Below are 23480 nucleotides of genomic sequence, written 5' to 3' on the forward strand. Positions count from 1 at the left end.
CTGTGTGTTGCCATGTGTCCCCCTGCCCTCCCCCCTCCCCTTGCAGTGTCCAGCGTCTACTGATCCTACCCTTGTGCTTGTGTGAGCAGTGATCAGGGTCCGCTTATGAGGGAGAGAACAAGTGGTACTCAGTTCTTTGTTTCTGTGATAGTTCACTTAGTATGATGGTCTCCAGCTGCATCCATGTTGCTGCAAAGGCCATAATTTTGTTCTTTACGGTTGGATTAATATTCCACCATGGCTGGGTGTGTTGATTCACACCTGTAATCCCAGCACTTTGGGAGACAGAGGTGAGAAGATTGCCTGAGCCCACAGGTTCGAGACCAGCCTGGGCAACATGGCAAGACTCATCTCTACAATAAATGAAAAAATTAGCCAGGCTTGGTGGCATGTGCCTGTAGTCTCAGCTACTTGGGAGGCTGAAGCAGAAGGATCGCCTGAGCCTAGCAGGTGGAGGCTGCGGTGGCCATGAGCGTGCCGCTGCCCTCCAGCCTGGGTGACAGAGTGAGACTCTAACTCAAAAAAAAAAAAAAAAAAAAAAAAATCCCATCATGTATATGTACCACATTTTTTTTTTATCCAGTCCACTTTCAATATCTGCTCATGTTATATTCTCACCCTGGGAAGCCTACCTACTCCCCACCTCCTTCTTGGCTAACTCCTGCACATCCTTTGAAACTCAACCTAAACATTACCTCTTTCAGGAAACTTTCCATGAACACCCCCAAAACTAGGTTAAGTGCCTACCTGTGTACCTTTATCTATTTCTTTTAACCAGCTCTTATCCTGTTGCTCCCAATGACTTTTTATATGACTGTCTGTCCCAGAGTCCATGAGCTTCATGAGACAAGGCCTGTGTATTGTCCACTGTTGTATCTCTACTGTCTGGCACATAGTAAGTACTTGAATATTTGAATTGTGGAATGCAAGACTCAGCTCAAAGTCATTTTTATTGTGACCCTTATAAGGACCTCCTCATCAACTGATCTTCATTCTAGGCAGCTTTCCTTCCATGTAGCTGAAAGGCAATGGGGGTCAGAAGAGACAATAGGGCTACAGCAGGCTCCCAGATGGGTTACCCTTGAAGAACTCAATAACAACAGGGAAAAGACAGGGATACTGTAATATTTGGTTTTGACATCTGTCACATTAGCTGTGTGCGTTTGATAACACAAAAGCTCTTTCTCAATGAGGAAGAACTGTGGCATTCTAAAAACCTTCTCTCCAGATTGTGGGCATATGCTATATAGAAGTTATTAATGAATTTTGCTTGTGGGCCAAAAACGTGTTAGATTCCTAACCACTACTTCTACTATCATGGTGTCCACATTGCTTCTCTGGGCCCAAGCACACCGTGGGAAATCATGACAGAATTCAAGCCTGACATTTACCTTCAATGCACCTTAAACAAGGGCCTTCCTTCTCTGTTCAAGTCCCTTTATCCACAGTCTAGGGTGGGACTGGGAGGAGTCATGTGGAATGCAGACCCATCTGAAATGAAATGTGGATTTAAGCTCCTATACCATGTGGGAAGTATTTTTTAGGTCCTCTACTCTCTCTCTCTCTATCATATACCACATTGAAAATAAGGAAGCACAAACAGGTGGCTCTTTGCTTACAGATATAGAGTATATTTGGAGAAGTCCCTGCCTCAAATGCATGCTGATGGAAATGGTGACGACAGCCTTTTTCAGGGGGATTCAGAGGTTCAGGAACCTACAAACTCTTCTTGCTTGGAATGGGTATTCTCCTTATATAAATCAGTGCTTTCTGCTGAGGTAAGAGTTGAGACCTGGGATAGATTTCCTGGTTGGGTGGCACAGTCAGTAGAAGACAGAGTTTGAAGCAGCTGTGAAAGTGGCATAGGCCCCAGGACTGGCCAGACTGAAGGAAGTGCTGCTAGAACTGATTGTCTCAATATTGGGGGGCATCACAGAAGGTCAGGCCTTCCTCATCAGGAGGGGGAAGCTGGGCCTCAGGGTCCTCTGTCGTCTTCTCCGAGTTAGCACCCCCCACAGGGTCTTTGGGGAGGGATAGACTCTTCTCAACGTTTTTTGTCTTGGCTTTGGCCAATGTCTCAGCCTTAGGGAGGAGAATGGATTCCTCAGGTCTTTGACCTTTCATTTCGGGGTTAATCCAGTGCAGAAAGATCTTCATCTTATTTCCCAAGCCAACTTCTGAAGCTTCTGGAAGGGTAGAGCTTTTGTGAGTATGAGCTGCCCTTACCAGACCCTACAGCTCTTGGCCCTGGAAAGTATGGCCCTGAACATTTTTGCCCTGCCCATTTTTGCCCTGCAAAACATGACCCTGAAATATTTGACCCTGAAAACAATGGATCTGAAAATTTGACCCTTTCACATACTGAACTTGCAAAATTTGGTCCAGCAAATAATGGCTCAGTAAGTTGGCCTTTTAAGGCCTGGGCACCCCATCTTTGGCATTCTCAGGAATCATTGTTTGGATGAGGACATTCAGCTTACACCAACAGCCTTGCAAACTATTCCTGTCTGGTCCTTTTGCCCCAAGTAATCCTGGAGGATGCCTTAGGAACTTAAAGTGAGCAGGCGAAAATACTGGCATGCAGTAGCCAGCACTGAGAGGATGGAGATGGTGGCTCTACAGCTCCAGACAGATCCTTGTGAGTTCCTACTCCAGGAAACCATCTTGGCTAAACTAAAATTTTACCTAAGAAAGATCCTGGAGAGATATTTGGGAAGTCATAGGCTCTGGAGTTCTGCTGATGTGTCCCTACTGGCCTCTGAACCTCAATAGAATTGGTGTTCTCTGGCTGGGGAGAGCCCCAATGCTGCACCACCTCCTATGCGATTCCATGCTGCTTCAAATTTCACTGAGTTCTGTTTTCTCTACCAAAGTAGGGGTTTGTTCTCACTCTTGCAAAGGCCTGGGCTGTGGGGTCCAGGCTGGACTGTTCGCTCTAGGCTCCAGATGAACATAAATGCCTGGGCCTCTGTTATGTGTGCTCTGGGTTGTGAGATCTCAGAGGTCCGGTGGGCAAAACCATGGAATCCTCTCTGGAACTTGGTTGCTTTTAGCTCTGCTGCATTGCCTTTAGTTCAACTGCAAACTATTATTTTAAGCAGGCCCATACTGGATCTGGGGCACATTGGATGGCTGGTGGGATAGGGAGCTCCTAGAGCAATATTTTCCCTTGGTTTAGCAATGTTTAGACTCTTAAAGATCCTTAGGTGGAAATATTCTTTGAGATGGCCAGAATTTTTTCCCTGGACTCCTCTGTCTTTATGGAACTTCCCAAATTTATCTCCAGGAATTTATTTTTCAGGTAGAAATTTAGTTTGACCAAGACATGTGTCTTGTGTGATTAGGGGCTATCAGGATCTGTCTGGCTGTCAAGAGGCACCATCTCCGTTTACTTGTATTTCAGTCTGGGACATTTGTACACCGTCTGCACAAGTCTCATTGGCAGCCTGAAAGCGTGGGCCGGGACTTATACATTGCTATTCAGATGAGATTGAGTTAGAGGCTCTAATGGGCCCAATCCTCCACAGTAGATTGGCAAATGATTGCCTAGAGCCATAGCCCTGGAGAAAGCCACAGTATAATAGAGAGCAGGAAGCCCTGACAGAAAGGCCAAAACTTGTCTCATGTTTCTCAGTGGCTTACTGAGACAGGGTCCAGGCAACTCAGGGCCATCAATAACAGCATCTGGTAAGGCTTGCTGCTGTTGGTCAAGCCTGTCAGTATTTAGAGTTTCACTTCCTGATCTTTACAGGGGCTGATTGCTGCCTCCTGGTCTAGGTGTTTGCTTTCCAGAGGACAGGGTGACCAAGTTGCTACCTGGGCCCCTGGAAAGTTGCAGAGCCAGTGATTTGCAATCTCAACAACTGCAGATATGGGCAGGAACAATGCCCTAGCAGATCTCCTCACATTTGTTATGCGTGGCTCTGACATTGCCTGAGCAAGCAGCCATGGACCGGCCCTGCTGCCACCATGGATCAGTGTGGTCACTATTCCCACTGGCCTCTGGTGCTGAAGGCTGGGGGACACTCACACAGGTCAGGGCTGTGCTGCTCCAGGGCAAGGATTGCTGGTCAGCCGGGGACTGGAGCAACTGAATAGACTGCTGGATCTTTTGGAGCAAGCTCGGCAATGGCAAATCAACCTGTTACTTCAGTGGTTCCTGGAAGTGGAACCCCAGCAGCCTCTGGGCATGCTCCAGGAGAATACTACCTCCCTCTTGAGGACTGGAATTGACTTCCTCAATCAGAGAGGGTCCGTTGTAAGGTTACCTTACTTTGTAAGGTTCCCTGCATCTACTGCAACCTCTGGGCAACAGCTGGCAAATTCCACTGAAGCTGGAGCTGCCTCTACAGTCACTCCAAGGCTTTCCTTGGCCAGAGTCAAGATGTGGGACATGGATCTGGGTTTGTCAGTGGTCAGGTGGAGAAGCCCAAACGTAGGGAAGAAGGTGGGACTAACTGAGGTGAGGGAAGTTTTAGGAAAAATCATTGAAGAGAAAGGGACGGCCGGGCTCGCTGGCTCAGCCTGTAATCCCAGTGCTTTGGGAGGCCGAGGTGAGTGGATTACCTGAGCCCGCGGGTTCGAGACCCGCCTGGGCAACTTGGCGAGACCTTATCTCTACAATAAATCAAAAATTAGCTGGGTGTGGTAGCACACGCCTGCAGTTCCAGCTACTTGGAAGGCCGAGGCGGAAGGATCACTGGAGCCCAGTAGGTCGAGGCTGCAGTGGCCGGGAGCAACCATTGCACTCCAGTCTGGGCGACAGAGTGAGACTCCAACTCAGGAAAAAAAAAAGAGAAAGGGCCAAGGACTTCCCTATTGTGGAGAGATCTCTATAGGCAGGGACTTACTTTATCAAAAAGAGAAACCATGGCAAGGCAACTGCAAACGGCACACTGAGACCTCAGTGTGTTTTCCAAGCAATGGAAAGAGACCACTTAGAAGCTGAAAGTGGGGAGAGGGTAGACCCAGAGCCATGGGGTTTGGGATTTTCTCCAGATATCTGGGCCCAGATATTTCTGCTCTGAGTCCATAGTGGATCCTTCAAAAACCCAAAAAACTTGAGTGGATGAACTGGCCTTCCAGAATCAGAGATGAAAGCTCGTCTTTTCAACAAAAGTCTTAGAGGGCATTCAGGATGAAAAAAATATTGGTTGATTGGTTTTCTAGGCTTTGAAAACATTGGAAGTGGTGTGGTATAAGGTGCCCCGGGAACTCCTCCACAGATCTTGGGAGCCCACAAGTGTGGAAATGCATGCATTTATGTCCTTGTACTTAAAGGTACCTCAGAGCATTTTGGACATAGGAACAGCAGGTGAAGGGAATACAGGGTCACAGGGTATTGTTTTAGGTTTGAGAGCTATGGACCCAGGGAAGAACGGGAATATAGTATTCAAGGGCTGCTAACCTTGGTTCTCCAGGACAAATTGGGACTTTTTCTTCCTCGTCTCCTGCTGGTTCGGAGAAATCCCGGGCTCCTTTAAGCTTGAAGGAGGCAGCAATCCCATGACCTCAGACACATCTGAAACTTGAAATTTCTGCCCTTGCTGAAGGTAATCAGTCCAGCAATCTTGGACATTGACTGCACCGGTTGACTGGTCTGCTGACTGGGTTAAAGGTTTCTGATCCATTAATTGTGTCGGTATTGGGGTTATAAATGCCGGCGAAACTGCTCTGGAGCTCTGGGAACCCAGCTCCAGACTCGGCTCAAAGGACTCACCAGACATGGACAAAGTATCTAGGTGAGAAGAGCCCTGAGTTTGCCCCAATAAAGTAGGTGAGTTCTGGTTGTTCTCACCCTCCAGCAACTGCTGAATCTCCAGAGCCACATCATTGCAGATTTGACAGCAGGGATCTGTACACAGGAGCCGCCGCACACCTTCCACCTGAGGAAGCCAGCCTTGGCTGGGAAGAGAAACATGGCAATGTTAATGATGAAGTTACATGTGCCTTCTTGGAAGAGTGTGGACTGGGCTCGGCACTTCCCTTCCCTAGTCCTGTAAGTCCTAGGGCCTACACCCCTTGATGTCTGTCCCTCTACCTTTTGACCTTAGAAAATGCCATCTAGCTGGGACGGTGGGTTGGGCTGAGGGTCTGGGGCTTGTTGGGCAAGGTCTCAGACAACCCTTGAGATGGCACGGTGCTCAGAGGATTGGGAGCTGGGGTCAGTTCTCTGCTGACCTTGTTGGGAAGCTGAAGTGGGAGAAGAGAACTAAGTAGATGGGGAGCCACTTGGTTAACTGATAGGGTATCACCAGGAACATCACCAGGTTGAACCTGGATCAGTCTTATTTGAGGCTAAGAAACCCAAAGTCTGGTATTTAGTACATCAACCTAAATGTAAAATGAGATCCTTGTAGGACCCCTACATTCTGAAGACTAACGGATATCCCTGCTGCTGTGCCCAATGTCGCTTGAGAATCAATTCTATAATCTAGAAATTTTAAGAGGATAAGATGATAGTCTCCTAAGGGCTATCTCCCAGGAACTGGCCTCCCTCAAGACAGAACCAGAGGAGGGAACAAACATCAGCAGGGTCTAGCCAGACTCAAGGGGGTCTTCCCATGAAAGGATACCCCTGGGCCAGGCACTGTGGCTCACGCCTATAATCCCAGCACTCTGGGAGGCCAAAGCGAGAGGACTGCCTGAGCCCAGAGATTCAAGACCAGCCTGGGCAACTTGGCAAGATCTCGTCTCTACAATAAATCAAAAAATTAGCTGGGCATGGCGGCGTGCATCTGTAGTTCCAGCTACTTGGAAGACTGAGACGGAAGGATTGCCTGAACCCTGCAGGTCGAGGCTGTGGTGGCTGTGAGCAAGCCACTGCACTCCAGCCTGGGCGACAGAGTGAGAATCCCACTCAAAAAAGAAAAAAGAAAAAAAAAACAGAAACGGTACATCTGTAAAGAGAATATGACAATGATGGCTTCTTCATGAAAAACCCATTATCTTGTCTGGATAACTTGTCTCTTGGCCGAGTGCAACCCCCTGTAGAGTTTTTTTAAATGAAATATGCTCTAGTTTAATCATGAATTCCAGGTCTTCTGTGACACTAGTCTAAAGCAGAATTGGATGCTCGTCTGAGATGTTTGGAAACCAGTTTACCCTGGAAACCCTCTTAACTAGTGATGCAGCCCGCACTGTGTATATCTCCCTCCCAGCAATTCCTTCTCCTTATCCCTGCCCCAGGCCACACCAAGAAATTGTCACAGGCCAGGGTGGGAGTTGGGAGAATACAAAGACCAAGAGATCACCTTTTCATGACAGAGAGCAGCTCCTGCAGCTTCTCGGCTTCTTTCTGGGAAGTTCTCCTAGCTGAGGAACCAGGACATAGGGTTACATGGAATAGCAGAGGATTCAGGGACACCCTATAGGAAGCTAATGGCCTTTGAATGAGAAGAGACTGAAAACCCCAAGAGTCAGTGCTCTAAGTTGTATCTGTGTACAATGTAACCATATACAATGTATTGTCCTGTCCGCATCTCATTTGGTCTTCACAACCACACTGTGAGTGAGGAAGTGTGTTTTGCTTATTTTATGCAGAACAAGACTAAGAGTTGAAGTAACTTCCACAGGGTTGTAAAAATAGGGAATGACACAGTTGAGGACTTCTATTCTACTTCATTCTTCATTCTCAGGAAAGTAAGGTGGAGAGTTTTAGAATGCTCCCAGACTCTGGTTTTCCACTTAAAGAGGAGTTCTGGAAGACATTGTCTTTGGGGGTCTTGGAGCCTTCAGTGGTTAGAAGACATGACTCTGGCACCAGGGGTAATAGAGGGTCGGGATCCATGTGAAGCTTACACACAGTAGAAGTGAGTCAGAGGAGAGACTGGGACTTTACCTCTTGATGTTCTCTCTCTAGACCTTTGTTTGATTCTGCGGTGACACTTAAAAGACAAAAACATTAGAATGTGAAGCTGGAACACCATTTTCTTTCCAAGTCTAAAGTGAAACAAAATTCATGACACTTAAAGACAAAAACCTCAAAATGTGATGCTGGTATACAATTTTCTTGCCATGTCTAAAATGGAACAAAATTCATAAACATTTCTCCATTTTCTGTATTCCAATTTTATATATTCTTCTACCTTTCCTTTCTGTGTTCTGTCTTTTTCATCCCAATGTTTTCCTTCTCTGCTTATTTCTGACTTACTTTCAAGCTCTTCCATACTCCATGCCACCCTCATTCTTTTGATAAATTCTGTGGGAATTCGGAGTAAGATAGAGAAACATGGAATCGATTAAAGAATGATGGGTGGTTGTAGTAGCCAAAGAACTTCAGCTATCAAGGCCCTAAAGGAACACCAGCCAGAATAATCACCCAAATTGGGAGCTGTTCTGGGATCCAGTAAGGAAATCCCCCTTTAAAAAAAAGCAAGGGAGGGCAATTTCCTCGGGTCCCCTCCCACTGTGGGAGCTTTTCTGTTCACTTAATAAACCCTGCTTTAAAAAAAAAAAAAAAAAAAGCAAGGGATAAAGTTAACAAGAGAAAATAGGAGGATAAAATCTTGTTTGAGGCTTATCAATTTAGTCATGGTTATAGTGTTTCCCTACCCGGTAACAGCTCCTGTTAGGTTCCAGCCTTAATTTTTGGCGGCTCTTTTTCATTTGCCAGATGATTAATGCAATAATACAGATGGATCCATAGGTGTAGAGGGGATATCCAACATCCCAAGGAACAAAGGTAGGGCTCAACATGGTCTAAATCTCACTAGCCATCCTTCTACCTAGGCTTCCAGTGTCTTGGAACCTCATGCCTCCAGATTCTAGACCTTGTCATTTTTGCCTCACAGAAGATGGATCTAAACTACCAGACCGCATCACAAAGCCCCCTTTTTCTCCAAGGCAGGGATAGCATCACAGACTTGTATCCGTTTTAGAGAAGCTTATGTGCTAATTCAGTGTTCAGATGAGGTTATCTGTCTGCATGGGTTGTTGAACCTGGCATGAAAGGTGCCGGAGTCACAGGCAGCACATACCTGTTCATGCTCCCTTTACTCCTGTACCCTGATGGCTTAGCTCTCTCCATTACTACAAAAGTCTGGCATCTATCCCCAGAGAGTAGGGCACGCTGCATGCCCCGTAAGAGGGACAGAAACTACCAGGTCAGAGGAACTCCATGAACTACATACTGGAAAGATAACTAAAAAACACACAGAAGCATAGGACACAGGTATCACATCGTTAAGTCTGGAAAACAGATTTTTGGTGGTGAAAAACGTGTCCAAGAAAGGACAAAGTTGCTGTCCTTTTAAATAATTTTCGGAAAGTTAAAGGATTCCTCTCAGTCTGTGTGGTCCAACTTGAGATGAGATTCTAAACGTTCATGGAGGTACATGAATGAGGCTCACTTCTGGAGCTCTGTCCAAGGCTTGATTTTTCAGAATTGCCGCTAAAGGTCTTATACCACCTGGTTATCTGTGGAAATGGGTTATCGGCAAGACTTTTTATTAAGGATCACAAATCTGTGGCTCTTCAGCTGACTCTGTCATGGTCAGAATATTTGACTGAAAGAGCATTTGATGAAAATCTAAATTTGAAAAGCTTTAGACAGGGTGAGATTTTCCCCATTCAACCCCAGTACCTCCCACTCCTTATGTCCATTGATGCACACATTAATGTTAACTTTATGACCCCTGGCAATAATATGCCATGCGCCTAAAACCCTACCATTCTGAATTTCCTTGAGAAGTTCTTGCCCTGATAAGAGAGTAGTCTTGGGGGTGGGAGGGGGGAAGATTGGCAGTTGTGGGAAACTGTTGGGAGGGGGAATGATTGGCAGTTTCAGGAAACTGCCAGGGTAAGGAGGGGCATACCTCATCAACAAGGTTACCTGCATAATCATCGTTTGTATATCTAACCCTGAATTGTACCCCACACCTTTATAATTTTAAAAAAAGTTTAAAAAACCCCATGTGACCACAAAAAAGATAAGCAAATGAGATAATGCATACGTTAATTAGCTTGATTGAACCATTCCAAACACGCACTTAAAAAACTCATGTTGTGCACCATAAATATGTCCATTTTTGTCAATTAAAAATTATAATTTAGCCAGGTGTGGTAGCGTGCGGCCTGTAGTTCTGGCTACTTGGAAGGCTGAGGCGGAAGGATTGCTGGAGTCCAGCAGGACGACACTGGGGTGGCCGTGAGTGTGCCACTGCACTCCAGCCTGGGCAACGGAGTGAGACTCCAACTAAAAAAAAAAAAAATTATAGTAAAAACCATAAATTAGCCGGGCTCGGTGGCTCAGCCTGTAATCCCACGCTTGGACTGATTGCTTGAGTAGATTGCTTGAGTCCGCGGGTTTGAGACCTGCCTGGACAAATTGACCAGACCTCATCTCTACAATAAATAAAAAAAAAAATTAGCCGCGCTTAGTAGCATGCACCTGTGGTTCCAGCTACTTGGAAGGCAGAGGCGGAAGGATCACTGGAGCCCAGCAGGTCGAGGCTGCGGTGGCCAGGAGCGTACCACTGCACTCCAGTCTGGGTGACAGAGTGAGACTCCAAAAAAAAAAAAAAAAAAAAAAAACAACCAAAAAAGCCCCATAAATTAAAAAAAAAAGTAGTCTTGGGCTCAAAATCTCTGGAAAGGCTACTTGGTCCTTCCTCCAGCATTCAGTCCTCCATCAAACAGAAATGATGAGCCCTCAATATGTGCTCAGTCCTAGACTGGGGTACAAAGACACTCGAGTTGTGTTGCCTACCTGCTCTCAAGACACTTAAAAATTCTAGTTTCAAAGTCAAGATTAAGTCACTTGAAGCAAGAGCCAATCTTGGCAGGGACTGGGGAAGAGGGAATGTGGGCTGTTATTTACAGAGTTCCCACTTGGGATGATAAATATGACCATCCCATACATAAGTGAATGTACTTAATAACACTGCATTTTATATGTAAAAATGGTTAATGTTATGTTAAGTATATCTTAACCACAATTTAAGAACAAACAACAATAATCATTAGCACAAAGTGTTTTGTTTTGTTTTTATAGCTATAAGGAAGAATATTCTGGGAATGATTTGACAAACAAATGGATTAGTGAATGTTTTTTGGGGTTTTTTTTGAGTTGGAGTCTCACTCTGTCACCCAGACTGGCATGCAGTGGCCGCTCCCGGCCACCGCAGCCTCGATCTACTGAGCTCCAGCGATCCTTCCACCTCAGCCTTCCGAGTAGCTGGAACTACAGGCGTGCACTACCACGCCCAGCTAATTTTTTGATTCATTGTAGAGATGAGCTCTCGCCAAGTTGCCCAGGCAGGTCTCGAACCCGCGGACTCAGGCAATCCACTCACCTCAGCCTCCCAAAGTGCGGGATTACAGGCTGAGCCACCGAACCCAGCTGTGAATGTTTTTCTTAAACGTCCTTCTTACAGCTACAAATGCAAAACCGGTTCTTACATCAAAGATAATTTAAGAAGAATCTCATCCGAAGATGGGATGAATTTGAGCTATGCCAATTTCTTTCCTGAACTTGCACATTCTATAATACAGGAAAGAGAGGGCTTTATTTTTTTATTTTTTGAAAGCAGGATTTATTGATAGGACAGAAAAGCTCTCACAGTGGGTGGGGACCCGAAGGGGTTGCCCGAGAGCACTTTATCAGCCAAAGAGCACTGGATGATAGGTTAACAAAGATCAATTAAAAAGCGACTAGCATCAGTTTTTTAGTAGCGGGTCAACATACCTACAAAGTGGGTTGAATCTTTTATTACTTTCATTTACTCCCCACAACCAACTTCTGCTCCAGCAACTGCTGCTACGCCCTGTGCAGCTACAACAGTTCTCAGTTGCCCATTAGCCTGACCTCTTGCCCCAGGCAAAATTACCACATTCTGCAAACCTCGCACCTGCTCCCTCCAGTGCACTATTTTCCTCACAGATAACCCACAGCCACTGTCATCCGACCAAGCCACTAAAAGCACATGCTGCAAACTCCCCTCCACTCATTCGCATGGCCCTTGCTCCTCTGTCTCAGAGCTGAGCAGTGAGAGCCAAGGGCTGAGCCAAAAATGGTCTTACGCCTTCTTGCAGAGTAGGCATTTAGCACAGGCTTATTTGCTGATTTGGGACTCATAGACGAAGGGTGCTTGTGTGGGCAGGACAGTGGGATCAGTGTCTTCCTTAACATTACATTCACGTAATGAACAAAGCTACATCTGTCATTTTTAACGTCACGGGTATAGGTCACCACATTGCCCTTCCTGCCCCAGGTTTGAGAGTGAACCACAAACAAGGGAGATGAAGTGTATGTGTCGCCTTCATGGACACTGGAGGGCTACACAATTCTGAGAGATTCTTCATTTCTTTCTAGAAAACTTGTTCAGCCAGTCCCTGCTTTCACTATAATGCTGCAGTGCCACAGTTCTTGTCATAGAATTTCTTTAGGAAACTGCTCATGGCTACCAAGTCATAAGTATTAGGGGTCACATAGCCTTGCAAAGAAACATCCTGACAGTCATGCCACAGATGAGAGTCTCGTCCCTCCACACAAGTCTTATGAAAAAGCTTTGCCTTGTCTCAAATTCAGAAAACACTAGTGAACACCCAAGCTGCACCAAGATGCCAGGGACAGAGAGTCATGGTTACTGCCGTTCAGAAGAAACATTTTTACATATGAGCATCTTTATTGATGCCCAAGAGCTAAAATTTCTAGAGAGTTGGAAATAAAGCCCCAGAGTAGTGTGAGGCACCTAGAGGTCACACAGTAGGTTACCACACTATGCAGACGTGGAGCGAGTATCGCTAGATGGCAGCCAGAGACACTAGAGGGCAGCACCTACCCACCCAGTACTCCTAGACCTGGCTGTCTCAGCACTGACAGCAGTTTTAAAAGGTCACCTGCTCCCGTGGCTCTCAATGCTAGCCTCCTATCAGAATCACTGGGAGGCTTATTAAAAAGATTTCCTGGCTTCATTCCAGACCGAATGAACCAGGATTTCTAGAAGCAGGGTCCAGCAAACTATATATTAAATAAGTATCAAAAATAATTCTTAAACAATAGCACACAGCGCTATGGGTATGTATTTGGAAGCAATTGGCCTTTACAGAGCGATAGTTCTCAATATTGGTGAGACTCTGATGAAATTACATCTGTCTCCTCTCACTCAAAATTTGACTGAATTTCAGGAACAAGGAAACTTGTTTTTAAGAAAATTTTGACTATGATTTATGTCAAACCAAAAACCACCACTCACAGATGGGATCCTCAGCAAGGCCAGAATCCTTCATAATCTAAGTTATAAGAACATAAAGAAAGTAAGCATGCCACTGCGCTCTGGCCTGGTGAATAGGTGAGACCCTGACTGGAAAAAAAAGGAAAAAGAAAAGACATAAATTACCAATATCGTGAATGGGAGAGGTGACTCACCACAAATTCCAAAGGTATTAAAAGAATAATTAATTAATAATGTGAAAAATTTAATGTCTATAAATTGACAACTTAGATGAAATAGACTGCTATAGTTCAAATGTGCCCTTCTAAAATTCATGTGTTGAAACTTAATCCCCAGTGCAACAGTGTTGGGTGACAGGACCTTTTAAGAGGTGTTCAGGTCATGATGGCAGAGCAGATTAATGCCACTATAAAAAGGGTTTGCAGAGCCATGCATAGTGGCTCACACCTGTAATCCCAGCACTTTGGGAGGTTGAGACAGGAGGATTGCTTAAGATCAGGAGTTCAGTCCAGGCATCAAAGTTAAACCCGTCTCCACAAAAAAAAAAAAAAAAAAATTTAATCATTGGGCACGGTGGTGCACACCTGTAGTCCTATCTACTCAGAAGGCTGAGGTAGTTGGATCACTTGAGCCCAGATGTTTGAGGTTACAGCGTGCTATGATTGTGCCACTCCACTCCAACCTTGGCAACAGAGTGAGACCCAACCAACATTCTGTCAGTGTCAAAAAAAAAAAAAATTATTGAATACAGCTCTGCTGACAAATGATCTTACAATTTTTTTTTAAGGATCAAAGAACTAAATATAAAACATAAAACTCCTAGAAGAAAACACAGGGAAAGAAAAATCTTTTTGACCTTGGATTAGGCAAAGATTTTCAGACATTACACCAAAAGTATATCCATAAAATAATAAGTTGGCAAATTTGGCTTTATCAAAGCTAAAAACTTCAAGATCAATGTAAACAGTAATGAGTTAAATGATCTCATCATTAATCATCAAACATTACCAATATTATAAATAGATAACCAGACATTATGTGTATTCTGAAGGAAGTATACACTGCCACCTATGAAGTAGTCTTGCTAAAAATAAATTGAACTGAAATCTGATAGAACTTCTAAATCTAATTACCAAATGATAGAAAATACAGAGAACAGAATCAGGACTATAGACAAATGATCTAGTTTCTTCAACAAAAAATTCCAAGGAAAAAAGTTAAAGCAGTGGAGCAGAATCTCTGTATTAAAGGAGACTTAAGTCTGTAGTTCCAGCTACTTGGAAGGCTGAGGCGGAAGGATCGCCGGAGCCCCGCAGGTCGAGGCTGCAGTGGCTGAAAGCAGCCACTGCACTCCAGTCTGGGCTACAGAGTGAGACTCCAACTCAAAAAAAAAGGAGACTTAAAAGACATTTCAGCTGGTTGCAAAATATGGGCTGTATTCGTATTCTGATTCCAACAAATTGTAAAAACAAAAATAAATGTATAAGCCAATTAGGGAAACAAACACTGATCAGAGATTTGATGATATTAATAAATTATTTAAAACTTTCTAGGTTTAATGATGGTAGCTCAATCATCTTAAAATCTCATTATTTTTATTTTTTTGAATTGGAATCTCACTCTGTCACCCAGGCTGGACTGCAGCGGCATACTCATGGCCACCCCAGCATTGACCTGCTGAGCTCTGGCGATCCTTCCTCCACAACCTTCTAAGTAGCCGGAATTACAGGCACCCGCTACCTCGCCCGTCTAATGTTTTTATTTATTGCAGAGAGAAGGTCTCGCCAAGTCACCTGGGGCTGGGCTTGAACCCACAGGCTCAAGCAATCCACTTGCCTCGGCCTCCCAAAGTGCTGGGTTTACAGTCTGAGCCTCCGAGCCCAGCCAAATTCTCATTATTTTTAGATATATACTGAAATATTTACTGGTATAACTGATGATGTCTGGGATTTATATTTCAAAATTATGGAGTAGAAATAAGGGATGGGGTATAGAAGAAACAAGATTGGGCAAATATGTTAATTGTTGAAGGTGGGTGACAGGATCATGGAGATATGTTATTCTCTTAGCAATTGTAGTATATTTGAAATTTTCCCTAATAAAAATATAATTAAAAACAGAATTTTCCTGAATAAAATGCTTTAAAATAGACTGAGTACAGTGGCTCACACCTGTTATCCCAGCACTTTGGGAGGCTGAGGCGAGAGAATTGCCTGAATCCAGGGGTTCGAGACCAGCCCTGGCAACTTGGCGAGACCTCATCTCTACAGTAAATCAAAAAAATTAGCCAGGCATGATAACATGCATCTGTAGTTCCAGCTACTGTGAACCTGAGCCCAGCAGGTTGAGGCTGTGGTAGCCGTGAGGGTGCCCCTGCACTTCAGCCTGAGCAACACAGTGAAACTCTCACTCAAAAAAAAAAAAAAATGCTTTAATATGTCTTACTAACAAAGTAAAAACTGTTATAAGAGAAGAGCAAGTATAAATAAATGAACGTATGTAGAAATGTTTTTGAATTAATATATACAGAAAGCTTTTTATAATCAAAATAATTAAATTTTTTCATGCCTTACAAACATGTTTTTGTGATTGCAAAAATGAATTTTTATTCTTATTTTTATATAAAGTGTTAGTCTATTAAATATCATTGGGGAGGTCATACCTCATCAACAAGAGTACCTGCATAAAGAACATTTGATTTGTATACGTAACCCTGAATTGTACCCCACATCTTTTTTTGTTTGTTTGTTTGTTTTTGAGTTAGAGTCTCACTCTGTCGCTCAGACCGTAGTGCAGTGGCCACTCCCGGCCACCGCAGCCTCGACCTGCTGGGCTCTGGCGATCCTTCCGCCTCAGCCTTCCAAGTAGCTGGAACTACAGGTGCGCGCTACCACCCCCGGCTAATTTTTTGATTTATTGTAGAGATGAGGTCTCGCCAAGTTGCCCAGGCGGGTCTCGAACTCGCAGGCTCAGGCAATCCACTCACCTCAGCCTCCCAAGGCGCAGGATTACAGGTTGAGCCACCGAGCCCGGCTGTACCCCACATCTTTAAAATTAAAAAAAAAAATTTAAATCACTGAAATTTGCCACTCAACCAAAGAAAATAATTACATTTCCTTCTGCCTTAAATAATACGTCTAAAAGAAACTCCTATAAAAATGAAATTTCAGTTACAATTTCAAAAATGTTTTCAGGACCTACCTCTTCCTCTGTTCCCCCGTCCCCCATTTAAGAAGTGCTTCTACATGATCTCACATTTAATTTTTATCTATGACAGATTTCAATTAAAAATAAGAAAAGACGTTTTGGGGGGAGGGGAACAGGGGTGACAGCAAGAGAACCATAAAATTTAAAGCATCCCTTTGTGGATGATAGTATGAAAACTCCTAATCCAACAAGTGAGTTTAGCCATCTCTGACAATGACCTAACCTAGACCATGAACTATAAATGGCAGTTGAAGAATTTAATAACACAAGGAAGAAAGGAAAGTTAAGCCTGACTAGGTGCCAGGCCATTATCACACATCATTACACACACCTCTTCATTCAGTGCTTACCACCATCCAGATCCAGGTACTGTTATCCCATGTTAGAGGAGAGGAAACGGAATCACCATAAAGTAACAAGTCCAAGGTGACACAACAACTTAGTGATGGGTAAAAAGTTTGATTCTAAACTCCACTAAGCCTTACCACCTCTATTTCATTCAAGTTCAGAGGATATAAACACTCAGTATGATTACAAATAAGATGTCTGAAATTGCATTCACATGTTCAGTAGTTTTTGAAAAGAAAGATGACAATAATAAAAGGAATTTAAAATGGCAGCCAAAGAGCAAGGCTGGATTCAAAGGTCTCTAATGTTATCCAGGTGCACACCTAGTTCCTCTCATCAGATGTATCCCCCAGCTGCAAGATAGGGATCAGGTTGTCACAGCCGAGTGGCACTAGCACCTGAGATTGTTCCACTCACACTCTTAACTTGATTATGGGTTCATCAAACACCTTTTGACTAGAATAAAACTTGCCATGTAAATAGACCTACAAGAAGACAATGCCCTGACCAGCAGGTGAAGGATGCCGGGTCCCTGGGGACTATATTTTCACTGTAAATTGGTAAATTCACATTCTGACTTATGCTTCAGTTTCCTTTTAGTTTTATTACAGTGGGTCCATTCCCCCAAAAAACGACTTGGCTCAGAGAACCTTGACAAAATGGAGCTTGTCTACGTGCAAAGCAGAAGAATGCTGACTCCTGATTCTCCCTCCTCTCTGTTCTTCCTGGTTAGTCTCCACCCTCCTGACCAGCTGCAGAGTCAGGGAGAGCAATGCTAAACACCAGATGCTGTCATGACCACGACTCCAGCCTCCTAACACAGGAGACAGCACCACCATGTCTCATCTCAGCCTCCTTCCTCTGTGAGCCTTGTTTTCTTCCTATTAGTTGAAAGTAGTGTCCATTAAAAGCTAATTTATTGAATAAATCATTGTAGGGGGTATAAATGCTATCTAGAAGTGAATCCTGATGGCTTAAGTTACCTTTTCAATATTGTAGGAAATAATAGGCATCTATACAGTAATACTCAAAGTATATGAGTGTGTGTGGTATAAGATCTCCTTATAAATATTATATAAAATTGCTATATAAATCTCCTATAAAGGGGAAGGAGATTATTTTTGGCTGAAATGATCTGGGAAAGCTTCATGTAGAAGATGGCATTCAAGCTGGTGCTTGAAGCAGAGAGAAGATTTTAATATGTGTTGCTGAAAGAGGGAATGGTCCAAATGCAGGAATCAGCAGGCATAAACTGCTATTGTCTCGTGTGATGATAATGAGTGGAGATAACAGAAGGATTTCTGAAGTGTTTCTTTTACTCTGAGTGCATTTTATTTTGTATATATTTGATCTCAATTAAGTGAGTTTGAGATTTTATTTTGTCTTTGTATGAAAACTGGCATTGTGGCTATATCCTCGTGAGTATATTTTTCTGCATCACGTGGACGTGAACTGTGGAAATGGGTCTTTAGAACCTGGCCATATGTGTTTCTAGGTATAAACGCCTGAGTGGGTGCATTTCTCTACACAGATTTTTTTGGTCTTGGTGGGTGTGTGCACATGCAATCCTGAGGGATGAGAAGGAGAGAGAGGAAAGATGAGAGGAAAGGAAAAGGGAGCAAGAAATGGACTGAGATGTTGTTGATGGTGTTGGGGCTCAAAAAGTGATACCCTAAGCCAGGTGCAGTGGCTCATGCCTGTAATCCCAGCACTTTGGGAGGTGGAGGTGACATGATTGCCTGAGCCAGAGGTTTGAGATCAGCCTGGGCAACCTGGTAAGATTTCATCTCTACAAAAAAAAAAAAAAAATTAGCCAGGTGTAGCGGCACGTGCCTGTAGTTCCAGCTATTCAGAAGGCTGAGGTAGAAGGATCGCCTGAGCCCAGCAGGTCAAGGCTGCAGTGGCTATGAATGTACCACTGTACTCCAGCCTGGGCAACAGAGTGAGACTCCAATTTAAAAAAAAAGAGGGGGATACCCCAAAGACTGGTGCTTTGGCATGCTGAAAGGCCTTCAAAGTGACCTCAGAATCAACATCCCTCTAATCTTGTCTTATTCTCCCCCCACCCAAAGTGTAGTGGGAATAGGAATTCTCTTTGGAATTTTCTAATCTGGTCCAGAAAACTTTTTTGAGAAGTGTAATTGTCTTAAGCCCCGTCCCTAGGAATCTCATCAAATCTACCAGGAAAGATCAACTACTTGAGACGAGAAGTTTCTGTTTTTTGCTTTTTTATAGACCGGCTCTGGCTATTACCCAAGCTAGAGTAGAGTGGTGGGATCATAGCTCATTATAACCACAGTCCTCCCTCCTCAGCCTCCCGAGTAGCTAGGACTATAGGCGCACACCAACACATTTGGCTAATTTTTTAAACTTTTTGTAGAGACTGTGTTACAGCCTCCTGGGTTTTTATGCCCACTGTCCAGAAAAGCAGTTACACTGGCACAGCAGTTTTTGCATTAAAGAGTTTAATAATCACAAAGCAGTTAAGTAAGGAAGACAGGAGATACTTCTCAAATCTGCTGCCCCAAGAAATTTTAGCTAGAGTTTTTAAGGATAATCAGCAGGGAGGGGGCAAGGGAATTGGGCCTGCTGACTGGTTGAGGATGAAATCATAGAGGTTTTGAAAATGTTTTAGCATGTGCTGAGTCAGTTCCCCGGGTGGGGGTCACAGGGTTGGTTGAGTCAGTTCTTTGGTGTAGATTTCAGGTACCTTGGTCCACCAGAACCCATAATCTGAAAAACATCTCAAAGGTATTGACGATGTTACAGATCTTGTCAACAGTGGTTTTTTTTTAGCATGAAAGGTATGAGAGAGGGTGATCAATTCTGCTCACTCTCTTTGGTCAATCAAACTTCTGGATGCCATCAAGGGTTCTTATTCTTTAAGAGAAAATAAGCTCATCAACCTTGCAGGCTGCTCCCCCCTCACCCCAGGGGTCAGCACAATTCTAACCTTGTGGGGTTTTATTAATTTTACAAAGGTGTCTTTATAAAGGCAGTTTCAACTGGGTCTTGCTATGTTGACCAGGCCGGTTTCAAACTCCTGGCCTCAAGTGATCATCCAACCCCAGATCTTTTATTTATTCTTCTAAGAGTCCTTCGAAGAGATTACCTGGGGGACAGAGTAAGTAATCTGCACAGGAAGACAATCTTTGTTCCTGTGCTGGTCCCCCTCTTACCTTCCTGAACTATGTTCATTCACTCTCCCTAATGATTACTGCTCCTCAAAAGAATTGTCTACGTTCTCCATCTCCTACCTCCCCTGTGAAAAAAGGTATATAAGCTTGGATACCAAACTGAATTGTTAGATAATTACTCTATGATTTCCACCCTCCCTACCCTCTATGTGTTAATACATCTACATGCCTTTTCTCCTATTACACTGCCTTTTGTCAGCTGATTTTCGGAGAACCTTCAAAAGGCAAAGGGAAAGTTTTCCCTTCGCCCCCTACAAGGGGAATCTCTGCTCTGAAGCCCAAGTGTGGTTTCACATTGTTAGCATTTTTCGGAGTTGATAATTGATCGTCCCACAGAGCTCGGAAGCACTCTTTCTAATAATACAACAATTATCGGTAAAAGGCTAGTGTTTCAAAATACTGTCTTTTCACTCATCCACTGCATTCGTTTCATTGTTCTGGTCTTTCATCCAACTTAACTCTCTTTTTGGATTTCCTTGGTTTGCTTGTTTATTTGTTTCCCCCTCCTCTTTCCTATTCTTATAGTTCTATTCCTTCATTGGAGTTTTCCCCTTCTATAAGTTTTCATTTCTAACTTATGGAACGAATACTATACCCCATAAACAGATGCTTCAGTCTGGGTTAGAGTGAGACTCCAACTAAAAAAAAAAAAAGTCTTGTCTCTCCAGTCCCCTTAGGAATTTGGCAAGGTAAAGAAAAAAGACCAGAGTTTAGTCATATGTTAGTTAGTGATAAGTGCAGCGAAGAAAAATAAAGCAGGGACTGAGTCAAGAGTATAAACAAGATTTGTAATTTTAAGTGGGTGACAAAGGGAAGCCAGAGAAGGTGATATTGGAGCAAGGACAAGTAGGAGATGAGAGAGCTAATCATGCAGGTCTCTGGGAAAAGGAAACAAGAAACATCTATAGGGAAAAGACAGATAAAGGCCCATGAGATAGCCCTCAAACCAGGACTTAGGGGGCTGAGGAGTTTAGAAAGGCTTCTGAGTATGATGTCTTTTGGACAGATTTTTTTCAGGTCAACATTTCAACCTTTTTTAAATTAACTTTTTATTTATTTATTTTTGAGTTGGAGTCCCACTCTGTTGCCCGGCTTGGAGTGCAGTGGCCACTCACGGCCACCACAACCTAAACCTGCTAGGCTCAGGCAATCCTTCCACCTCGGCCTTCCAAGTAGCTGGAATCACAGGTGCATGCCATCATGCCTGCCTAATTTTTTGTTTCTAAGTTATTATAGAGGCAAGAGTTTATCATACTGCTCAGGCTAGGCTCCAACTCCTGAGCTCAGGCAATCCTCTTGCCTCAGCCTCTCAAAGTGCTGGGATTACAGGTGTGAACCACCGTGCCTGGAAAACATTTCAACCCTATAAGGACTTCTTCCTCAATCTTATTTTATCTTACCCCATGCTATTTTTTTTTAAGAGACAGGATCTTTCTAAGTTGCCCAGGGTGACATTGAACTCCAGGGTTCAAGCAGTCCTTACACCTCAGCTTCCTAAATATCTGGGACTACAGGTATGTGCCACCATGCCCAGCTCGTCCTTTATCTTATCGTTATGTCTTCGGGGACTAATTTATTTAGTTTTGTCTACCCAGTTTGGAAGGTTTGGCCAGCCTGTCATCAGTGACAGGTTGGCCTTTGACCAAGCTCTGGACAAGCACCATCCTTGTGGACCACTGGCTTCTCATGTATTCTTCATCCAAACTGAGCCTCGTCTAGACCAAATATTCGATTCATGTGTGATTTCTCACTATAACATTAACTTGTATGCTTGTCTCTCTAACTGTCACAATTTTACCAGGGATAATTTGCAATTGTAATTGCAATTGCTACTTTGGTGAATTTTCTACATAAACAAGATTGTTCCTTTGAGAGGTATTTTAGAACACAAAAAGAAGAAATCTCTTGAGGAGGTTTTTCATCTTGCCTGATTAAGATGGATTGTCTTGTTTAATGTAGGAGACACCCTTCCTTCATTTTTATACTTCAGGGATTAATAGATGCTGGCTTTTTAATTGTACCACTTGACAAAATTGTCAAAAAATGGAGCTACTTTTTAAACTGACTGTAGTAACTCTCTGTTGTATATTTATATGTGAAAATGGGATTTCCTGCATCTAGGCTTTCTCTCCTCTCCTTGCAGAGGGGATATAATTAGCTTTTTGCAGTTTTCATATTGGTCTGAGGCCAGTTTCTCCTCAAGTTTTTTTTTGTTTTGTGTTGTTTTTACTCACCACTATACTAAGGAGGTTTTTCTCTGTTTTGTTTTGTTCCTTTCCCTCTTTTTTTTCCCTCTCTTGGAAAACTTTAAAGATTAACTGAGAAATAAAAAGTCATTATGTACACCCTCTAGGAATAGTTAGTGTAGACAAGCCGTCAAAATGTCTAAAAGATCTTGAAAATTGGGCCAGGCATAGTGGCTCACACCTGTGATCCCAGCATTTTCGGAGGTTGAGACAGGAGGATCACTTGAACCCAGGAGTTTATGACTAGCCCAGGCAACATAGTGAGACCTCATTTCTACAAAAAATTTAAAAAATTAGCCAGGCATGATGGCATGTACCTATAGCTCCAGTTATTCAGAAGGCTAAGATGGAAGGATCACCTGAGCCCAGGAGATCCAGGCTGCAGTGGGCCGTGATTGTGCCACTGCACTTCAACCAGGATGACAGAATGAGACCCTAACTCAAAAGAGAAAAAAAAATCTTGAAAATTGCTTAGAGTATATTTTAATGCTCTTTCCACACACACAAAAATGTGAGAGAATACATGTGTTAATTATCTCAATTTAGTCATTTCATAATGTATATATATTTTAAAATAACATAGTCTTTGCTAGGTGGGGTGTGGTGTGACACTTGTGAGTTTTTTGACTCACTACTGAATTTCAGAGCGGCCAGTATAGTTTTAAAAGGAATTTCAGAGCGGCCAGTATAGTTTTAAAAGAGAAGTTCTATAAGAGCAGGAAAGAGAGAAACATGCCAAGGCACAGGCGTCTTGGAGAAGGACCATGATTTTGCTTTTCTTTCTTTTTTTTTTTTTTTTGATTTATTGTAGAGATGAGGTCTCGCCAAGTTTGCCCAGTCGGGTCTTGAACCTGCAGCCTCAGGCAATCCACTCACCTCGGCCTCCCAAAGTGCTGGGATTACAGGCTGAGCCACTGAGCCCAGCCTGATTTTGCTTTTCACAAGAAGCTTGATGTAGCTGCATAATAATTATCATGCGAAAGAGGGTAGGCTACAGATACCTGCTTCTGAGAGATTACCACCTCTCCACCTCTGATGAGCTAAGGGAAGGGCCTTTTCCTGAACACACATTTTGCCTTTGACAAGAAACTTGATACAATAGTTATTATGCTAATCAATAAGCTAAAAGGTGGTCTGATGATCATTTTCTCCACCTTCATGGGCTTTCTTTGATGAGCTGAGGGGGTGGAGTGGACTGGCAAGTCCACATTCCAGACAGAAGTGTGGTCAGATCTATAAGAAAGATATCTGAACACTCTCCTATTTTAAAACTGCTCATAAGAAACTTACCTATATCTAACCTGCCC

At 43.5% G+C, this 23480-nt stretch overlaps 1 protein-coding gene across 1 annotated transcript; it reads right to left on the reverse strand.

Annotated features, from left to right (window-relative positions):
* Nucleotides 1-1914: 1914 nt before the first annotated feature.
* Nucleotides 1915-8697, reverse strand: FAM205C (family with sequence similarity 205 member C). The gene is made up of 5 exons (XM_021710632.1): nucleotides 8554-8697; nucleotides 7841-7886; nucleotides 7254-7314; nucleotides 5408-5904; nucleotides 1915-2186 (listed from the first exon to the last, which is right to left on the reverse strand). The coding sequence occupies exons 1-5, from the start codon at nucleotides 8695-8697 to the stop codon at nucleotides 1915-1917; spliced, it is 1020 nt and encodes a 339-aa protein (XP_021566307.1).
* Between the last annotated feature and the right edge of the window lie 14783 nt (nucleotides 8698-23480).

Source organism: Carlito syrichta, unplaced genomic scaffold (genome assembly GCF_000164805.1).
Source record: "Carlito syrichta isolate Samal-C Ts95f unplaced genomic scaffold, Tarsius_syrichta-2.0.1 Scaffold79434, whole genome shotgun sequence".
NCBI classification, from domain to species: domain Eukaryota; kingdom Metazoa; phylum Chordata; class Mammalia; order Primates; family Tarsiidae; genus Carlito; species Carlito syrichta.